The sequence below is a fragment of the Oncorhynchus kisutch genome, linkage group LG3, assembly GCF_002021735.2.
Source record: "Oncorhynchus kisutch isolate 150728-3 linkage group LG3, Okis_V2, whole genome shotgun sequence".
Taxonomy (NCBI): Eukaryota; Metazoa; Chordata; class Actinopteri; order Salmoniformes; family Salmonidae; genus Oncorhynchus; species Oncorhynchus kisutch.
In genome coordinates this window covers 61,804,707-61,814,015 of record NC_034176.2, presented here as the reverse complement: position 1 = coordinate 61,814,015, position 9,309 = coordinate 61,804,707, and the positions used below count along the sequence as shown (strand labels likewise).

General features: G+C 41.4%; 1 protein-coding gene and 1 pseudogene across 3 annotated transcripts; one reads left to right on the top strand and one right to left on the bottom strand.

The window, feature by feature from the left end:
• Positions 1-390: 390 nt before the first annotated feature.
• LOC109886769 (methylmalonyl-CoA epimerase, mitochondrial) lies at positions 391-2,818 on the bottom strand. Of its 3 annotated transcripts, none has more exons than XM_020478372.2 (3): positions 2,731-2,818; positions 796-1,139; positions 391-667 (listed from the first exon to the last, which is right to left on the bottom strand). In XM_020478372.2, the coding sequence occupies exons 2-3, from the start codon at positions 1,102-1,104 to the stop codon at positions 515-517; spliced, it is 462 nt and encodes a 153-aa protein (XP_020333961.1). In that variant the 5' UTR covers positions 1,105-1,139; positions 2,731-2,818; the 3' UTR covers positions 391-514. The 3 variants fall into 3 exon arrangements, with proteins under 3 accessions (XP_020333961.1, XP_020333953.2, XP_031665923.1); XM_020478364.2 differs by lacking the exon at positions 2,731-2,818 and adding an exon at positions 2,534-2,639; XM_031810063.1 differs by lacking the exon at positions 2,731-2,818 and adding an exon at positions 2,431-2,522.
• LOC109886794 (U3 small nucleolar ribonucleoprotein protein MPP10-like) lies at positions 2,792-8,945 on the top strand (annotated as a pseudogene).
• Positions 8,946-9,309: the final 364 nt, after the last annotated feature.

The window sequence follows — 9,309 nt, the reverse complement described above, 5'->3', positions numbered from 1 at the left end:
CAGATGATATGCCCTCCACAATCCCCCTACCTCAACCAAATTGAGATGGTTTGGGATGAGTCGGACAGCAGAGTGAAGGAAAAGCAGCCAACAAGTGCTCAGCATATGTGGTAACTCCTTCCAAGACTGTTGGAAAAGCATTCCAGGTGAAGCTGGTTGAGAGAATGCCAAGAGTGTGCAAAGCTGTCATCAAGGCAAAGAGCAGCTATTTTTATATATATTTAGATTTGTTTTACACTTTTTTTGTTACTACATGATTCCATGTGTTATTTCATAGTTTTGATGTCTTCACTATTATTCTACAATGTAGAAAAACAGTATAAAGAAAAACCCTTGAATAAGTAGGTGTTCTAAAACTTTTGACCAGTAGTTCATAGATCAATGCCCTGCTATTATACATGACATTTTTTTTTTAATCTTTGCTATCATTATTACTGGTGGAAAAAGTGCAATAATAAATCAATTTTCAAACCGGCTAATTGTGAACTACAGAGTTTATGAGACCTGTGGGTATTCAAGCTTGCTCCAGTTCCACAAGTACACCATCACAGTCTTTTGGGTGGAGGAACATGACAGGTTTCCCATGAGCGCCTATCCGTGTTTTAGCTGACAGGGTTCTAATGTTCCTAGCCTTCAGATCCACTATCGCTGCATTGATATCATCAACCTGAAATCACAAAAATAACATACAATATGATTACATTAGAGAACAGATGAGGGGACAAGGATAGAGAGTGAACACAGCCCATTCATGTGGGTTGAACAGCATATGCAGCATTGCTAAGACTGACTCACCTCAATACAGATATGGTGCATCCCACCAGATTTGTTCTTCTGTAGGAAGCCTGCAATGGGGCTCTTCTCCCCGAGTGGGTGCAGCAGTTCCAGCTTTGTGTTACCCAGCTCCACAAAGACAGTGTAGACTCCATGCTCAGGAAGGGGAACTTTATCGCTGACCTGAGCCCCCAGTACATCTCTGTAAAGAGCAGTGGCTTTCTCCATGTCTGGCACAGCTATAGCGATGTGATTTAGCCTTCCCAGTTTCCATACAGATCCTGGAATACCTTGGCAGAGTGGTGTTGAGTTTGAAATTGCCCTCAGCATTGGAGAACAAGTGTGACGAACACACTTTGAGAGACCTGTAAATAAATAAATAAATAATTTAGTTCAGCCATACTATGCTAACCATACTAACCTCACACTCAACGTCAACAAAACTAAGGAGATGATTGTGGACTTGATTGTGGACTTCAGGAAACAGCAGAGGGAACACCCCCCTATCCACATCAATGGAACAGTAGTGGAGAGGGTAGTAAGTTTTAAGTTCCTCGGCGTACACATCACAGACAAACTGAATTGGTCCACCCACACAGACAGCATCGTGAAGAAGGCGCAGCAGCGCCTCTTCAACCTCAGGAGGCTGAAGAAATTGGGCTTGTCACCAAAAGCACTCACAAACTTCTACAGATGCACAATCGAGAGCATCCTGTCGGGCTGTATCACCGCCTGGTACGGCAACTGCTCCGCCCACAACCGTAAGGCTCTCCAGAGGGTAGTGAGGTCTGCACAACGCATCACCGGGGGCAAACTACCTGTCCTCCAGGACACCTACACCACCCGATGTCACAGGAAGGCCATAAAGATCATCAAGGACAGCAACCACCCGAGCCACTGCCTGTTCACCCCACTATCATCCAGAAGGCGAGGTCAGTACAGGTGCATCAAAGCTGGGACCGAGAGACTGAAAAACAGCTTCTATCTCAAGGCCATCAGATTGTTAAACAGCCACCACTAACATTGAGTGGCTGCTGCCAACACACTGACACTGACTCAACTCCAGCCACTTTAATAATGGGAATTGATGGGAATTGATGTAAAATATATCACTAGCCACTTTAAACAATGCTACCTAATATAATGTTTACATACCCTACATTATTCATCTCATATGTATACGTATATACTGTACTCTATCATCTACTGCATCCTTATGTAATACATGTATCACTAGCCACTTTAACTATGCCACTTTGTTTACATACTCATCTCATATGTATATACTGCACTCAATACCATCTACTGTATCTTGCCTATGCCGCTCTGTACCATCACTCATTCATATATCCTTATGTACATATTCTTTATCCCCTTACACTTGTGTCTATAAGGTAGTAGTTTTGGAATTGTTAGCTAGATTACTTGTTGGTTATTACTGCATTGTCGGAACTAGAAGCACAAGCATTTCGTTACACTCGCACTAACATCTGCTAACCATGTGTATGTGACAAATAAAATTTGATTTGATTTACAGTTTTTTGATGAGTACGAATCGTATTTGATTGAAAATGCTACCTGGATAAGTCAAGTAGCTAGCAACAGGAAAAACTTGCTAAAAGTAATTCTGCACTAACAACGGTGGATTTAGCTTACTTTGTTGTGTAGCCCGAGATAAAAGTCTAAAGAGACTGTTTCTTACATGTGAAACAATATTTATCAGCTGCAAGCTGGCTAACAGATAGCTATCTATACGTACGTGCAACCTTCAACACCGACGCCGCCATATTTTCGAAGATTCGTGCAACGTAAGATAGCGAATTGCTTTGAATGTCAAGACAATGGGATAGAGTACACGTATATTGCTTTTCAATTAAACCCCGTGCATTGCCCTTGTAAATACAGTTATTTGGGATATTAATGTTGTCTATCCAGCTAGCTACGTCTAAACCTGACCTGCTATCCGGATCTTTATAGCACAACAGAGATGGTTTCCGGTGGGGAGAATATTTTCTTGTTATACATTTTCCCATGTGAGCAAAAACGATGGCTACCGGGGACATAGGTAACACGTTGGAGGGCTCTTTAAAGCTACTCAACATAAAAAAAACTGCACATCCAGAACATTTTCTTATGTAAGTGCAACATTTTTATAATAATATCTCGATATGTTTAACTTAAAATCAATTAATTCACTTGCTGCCATCGTTACACAATGCTAAGGCTAGCTAGCATCTATCAAATCAAAGTTTATTTGTCACGTGTGCCGAATAATTTTTATTTATTTATGCCCGGGGGCATTGGGATATTTTTTTAGACCAGAGGAAAGAGTGCCTCCTACTTGCCCTCCAACACTACTTTCAGCAGCATCTGGTCTCCAATCCAGGAACTGACCAGGACCAACCCTGCTTAGCTTCAGAAGCAAGCCAGCAGTGGTATGCAGGGTGGTATGCTGCTGGCGACAGGTGAAGGTAGACCTTACAGTGAAATGCTTACTTACAGGCTCAAACCAATAGTGCGGGGGAAAAAAGCTGTGTGTGTGTAGGTAAGTAAGTAAAGAAATAAAACAATGGTAAAAAGACATTTGAAAATAACAATAGCAAGGCTATATACAGACATCGGTTAGTCAGGCTTATTGAGGTAGTATGTACATGTAGGTATGGTTAAAGTGAATTTGCATATATGATGAACAGAGAGTAGCAGTAGCATAAAAAGGGGGTGGTGGGACACAATGCAGATAGCCCGGTTAGCCAATATGCGGGAGCTCTGGTTGGTCGGGCCAATTGAGGTAGGATGTACATTAATGTATAGTTAAAGTGACTATGCTTATGGCTTGGTGGTAAAAACAGTTGAGAAGCCTTTTTGTCCTAGACGTGGCACTCCGGTACCGCTTGCCATGCGCTAGTAGGGAGAACAGTCTATGACTGGGGTGGCTGGGGTCTTTGACAATTTTTAGGGCCTTCCTCTGACACCGCCTGGTGTAGAGGTCCTGGATGGCAGGCAGCTTTGCCCCAGTGATGTACTGGGCCGTACGCACTACCCTCTGTAGTGCCTTGCGGTCGGAGGCCGAGCAATTGCCGTATCAGACAGTGATGCAACCGGTCAGGATGCTCTCGATGTTGCAGCTGTAGAACCTTTTGAGGATCTCAAAGGACCCATGACAAATCTTTTTAGTTTCCTGAGGGGGAATAGGCTTTGTCATGCCCTCTTCACGACTGTCTTGGTGTGTTTGGACCATTCTAGTTTGTTGTTGATGTGGACACCAAGGAACTTGAAGCTCTCAACCTGCTCCACAACAGCCCCATCGATGAGAATGGGGGCATGCTCGGTGCTCCTTTTCCTGTAGTCCACAATCATCTCCTTAGTCTTGGTTACGTTGAGGGATAGGTTGTTATTCTGGCACCACCCGGCCAGGTCTCTGACCTCCTTCCTATAGGCTGTCTCATCGTTGTCGGTGATCAGGCCTACTACTGTTGTGTCGTCTGCAAACTTAATGATGGTGTTGGAGCAAGCAACCATCTGCAAGCATTCCCTGTTTGGTTAGCTAGAACACGTCATCAAATATTCTTAAAGATAGCCCAGCAGCACCGATTCACTTGATTCTAGTAATTTAGCTACCCTTGATTAGTGTGGGTACTGGGATAGAACAAAACCCTGCACGCCCTGTGGTTTTCAAGGCCAGGGTGGGTTGAAGAGACTGTTAACGTTATTAACCACTACTACTTGAAGAATACTGTTAACAACAATTGCTTTTTGTATTTTTTCTTTGTGTATAGTGTTCACTTAGTGAAGAGGAGATGAGAGATGGAGATTTGGAAGATGAAGATTGGCAAGGAGAAGAACCACCCATGCTTAAAACTGCTATGGATGCCTTGAGAAGGGATAACACAGACAAGGACTCTGATATAGATTTTGATGTGGACGCATTAGAAAAACAAGCTCAACAGAAGAAATGCTCAGCAGGGAGAGAGTCAAACCACTGGTTCCTCCATCAGAGGTTGATGACCAGTTCTTCAAGCTCTCAGAGATGGAGTCCTTTCTGGACGATATGGACAGAAGGGAGGGGAAGGAGGGGGACGGTGATGTAGACTACTTCCAGGACTTGCCCTCTGGAGAGGAAGATGATGGCGTAGACCTCTTCGGTGAAGATGTTTCTTCCAAAAAAAACAAAAAAAAATAAGCACATTATGTATCATATAGTTTTTCTCTCTGCCAGACCTAACTACTATTCAGCTACTTGTGTTTGGTGGTGTTTCTGGTCATTATTGTAGACAAACACACTGAATTCCTAGTACATTAATATGTTCTTTCTGTAGCTGAAAAGTTCCAGGAATCTGAAGTACAAAGACTTCTTTGATGCTGTGGATGATGATCCTGCGCAAACAGCTGACCAATCAGATGCAGAGGATGAGGACAATGGATGGACTGCAAGAAGATGATGATGAAGAAGAAAATTAGTAAGTGGCTGATGCAGGAATCATGTGAATGTCATGGTTGGAATTGCATTAATAGGGAATATAGGGCAGGGATATTTATTTTGTACTTAAGATAAGAGTTGTTTGTTCCTTTGCTGTTTTAGGGACTTCGTTGAGGATGACGGGTGACCTTTAACCTACCTGCAGAAAGTGATGACAGTGAGGGAGAAGACATGGCGGACATCTTTGGAGGAAAGTCTCAAAATGCAACAAAGTCTGAATCCAAATTATCCTTTGAGAAACGACAAGACAAGGCAAGCTTTTCCTCGAGGGCTGTTTTAGAATATCTAAATTAGGTTGGGTGTCATTTCATTTACTATTTTTTTAATCTGCCGTATATATCACTTTATGTAGCAGACTAATGAAATGGTAAATTCTTACCTTACACAGATGGCTGAAAAGATCCAGGATTTGGAAAAGGCTGCCATAGGAGAAAAGCCATGGCAACTAACAGGAGATGTGTCTGCTCAGACTCGTCCAGAGAACAGCCTTCTTGAGGTGGATGTGGCATTTGACTCGGCCTCCAGGATGGGTACGTACCACATGCTTGTCAGTCTGTTCAGTTTAAGCTGTCAGTCCCATTGGAGAAGGTTTAGTATTTTATTTACTGCAAGTTTGTGTGTCGGAGAGGGTGCTTGTTCAGTCAGGTAACATTTGCTCTGTTTTCTCTCAGCCCCTGCTGTAACAGAGGAAACCACTTTGCAGCTGGAAGACATCATCAAGCAGAGGATTAAAGACCAGGTCAGTGTCTAGACGGGTTGGTTGTTTAGCAACAAAAACGACGCATGCTCAACTATGGGGCAAAACAGACTAGGTTGGCTTAGATGTAAACTATATTTAGTCGCCAAAGTTTATTGAAAACATACATTTTCACAATGAGAATTGTCTTTCAAGTACATCGTTATAGTTGTTGGTTAGCTAGCTAGTGAATTTGAGCCATTTTAGCTTAGACATCAGTCAAAACACCTCAAAACAAGACATAGTATCGAGAACAAGATGAAACTAGCTGAAAAGAGTCACCTATGATTCCCCACATGGCAGCTTCTTGTCATTGTTGATAACTACTGTATCTGGCCATTCAGAATCACAACAACACACCAACGTCTGCACCATTTAATCGCGTGCATCGTTTTCGTGACATTGCCAGCTAACCCGTCTCTAGAGACAACTCAATTTTGACAACAAACTGAACAACTATTTTCAGTTGAATCCAGCTGAATATGTCATCATCGTTTCATTGTGAGTAAATGGGTCGAACAAGTATAGGTCTATTTCGTTCCGATGTAACCACATTGGGACATTTCAAATGCAATTTTATTTTATGACTTGTATTTTTTTCCAAGGTATAGGATGATGTGGTGCGCAAGGAGAAGCCTACGGAAGAGGTATTTGAGTACAAGAAGAGGCTGACTCTGGACCATGAGAAGAGCAAGCTGAGCCTTGCAGAGGTTTATGAGCAAGAGTACCTCAAGCAGAATCAGGTAGTTATTCCAATATATTTTAGTGTGAACATACTTGGCTTTTCTCTATATTGCAATTCATATATTTTTTTTGTTTGTTGAATGAATTATTTATATTATTTCTATCTATTTCCCTTGTATTTCAGCAAAAGACAGAGGACGAAGAAAACCCAGCCCATGTAGAAATTCAAAAGCTCGTGGATTCTCTATTCCTTAAACTTGATGCTCTCTCTAACTTCCACTTCACACCCAAACTGGTGAGTTTTCCTGTCAATGTTTCCATGTGCCCTGGATACTGCAAAGCTGCATCTGGCTCAAAACAAAGCAGCACGCCTTACCCTTAACTGCACACACAGAACTAACATCAGCACTATGATAGTCTTTCATGGTTAACGGTTGAGGAGAAATGGACTACTTCTCTTCTAGTCTTTTTAAGAAACAGTTGTGTGTTGACAATGCCTAACCTTTTGTATAATCTATTTGCATACACTTCAAACAGACATGCATGACACTCCACTATGGGTTTCTTCATGGTACCCAAACCAAAAACAGATTTATTGTGTCACTCAGTTATGTATAGAGCTATGTCATTGTGGAACGCTCTGCCACCAGAGGTTACATAGGCAAAAAGCAAGTTTAGCTTTAAAACATCATCTTGTATCACAGCACTGCTCCTCTTTCTAAAGATCTAATTGAACTGTACCGTATATATGAATAGTGTATAAGTAGTATTTTTGTTGTCTCTGTGTCTTTCCTATATGTAACTTAAATTTTTTTTTAAAGTAATGTCTTATGTTCTTGTCTTACTGTTCTGTACTTTGTCATGTATTTGTACGTTTTATGTGGACCTCAGGAAGAGTAGCTGCTGCATGTAGAGTAGCTAATGGGGATCCTAATAAATTAAACACTGTAGCATTTGCATGACAACCATAATTTATGCTTGTCTTTTAAATATGGTATTTTTAAGCAATAAGGCGCGAGGGGGTGTGGTATATTGCCAATATACCATGGCTAAGGGCTGTTAAGCACGACGCAACGTGGAGTGCCTAGAAAATACATGTTTTTTCATACCTGTGGTATACAGTGCTATACTAGAGCTTTCAGACAATCAGGGTTTGAACAACCCAGTTTATAATGAAGGATTTTGTACAAATGGAAACGCTTTTTACACCATATTGATATGTTTGACCTTTTCTTTGTGTCCTGCAGCCTGTTCCTGAAGTGAAAGTTGTCTCCAATGTGCCTTCTATTGCTATGGAGGAAGTTGTGCTAGTAATGCCACTCTATTGGCTCCAGAGGAAGTCAAGGTTAGTCATGCATCCCTTTCCAATATGTTTCATGTTATGAGAAATCATATTCTAGTAGAGTACACTGACGCGTACAAAAGAATTCAAGTGTTGAAGTCAACCAATGTACTTCTGTGTTGTCTACCATATTAGACTTTTAGTAGATTCTTCTGAGGACAGGGTAACACTATTTCCTTTCTGATCTTAGGAGAAGAACAAGGCTGGTGACGTGCTGGTTGACTCTGAAAAGACCTCCACAGACAAGAAACGAGAGAGACGCAAGAAGAAGAAGGTGAAGAGCATCAAGATGAAGGAGAAGAGACGGAAACTGAAGGACAGAACTGGAGAGAATAAGAAACCATCAAAGGCAGAGGTGGCAGAAAACCTCAAGAAACTCACAAAGGGAGGCAAAGCAACATTATTAAAGGTCCGTGTTTTCTTGTTCTCTTCATGTCTCATTTTTATATTTAGTTAACCTTGTCTTTCAAATGCAAGCACCTCCAGTATATTTCTTTGTGATCAATATAGACTGATAAGGCCATTGTGTTCTCCACACATTTTCATTTGTATTTATTACAATAGATAGGATTCAGCTGTCTGTCACAGTTGCAAATAGTTTCTTAAAAATATATATTTTTTTATTTGTTCTCTGTTCATGGATGAGGGGAAGGATAAAGCTCTCCGCTCCTCCTCCGCCTTCTTCTCCCAACTACAAGACCAAGTGAAGAGCCAGATCAAAGGAGCCAAGGACCCGGGCTCCAAGAATAAGAAACACTAAGAAGTCTCAGCCAGCAAACTCAAGTTGTAGCATTTATTATGATGTATGTGTTATGATAATTCATATTTCTTGGTACAGATTTTTTTAAACAGGAAGCTGCAATTTGTTAAACAGTGGTCGATAGTTTGTAATTTGCAATAATAATAAAAAAACAAAGCTTGTCATGCTGTAATTTATTCTAACTTTTTGTGACCAATTAGATTCACACTTTTAATCTGTTCAGCTAATTGATCTGTGGGCAGCAGGTAAAACATCTGCTGATGTGCCCATGGGCAAGGCACTTAACCATAATTTGCTCCAGGGTTGCGATATGTTTGTGGCTGACCCTGTAAAACGGGTGCCAAACTCATTCCATGGAGGACCTAGTGTTTTTCGTTTCAATCAAGACCTAGACAACCAGGTGAGGGGAGTTCCTTACTAATCCATGAGCGAAAACCCGCAGATACTTGGCCTTCCATGGAATGAGTAGACATATGCTGTAAAACCACATTTTGTTGCACCTATCCAGTGTATGTGACAAAAACATGTATAATTAT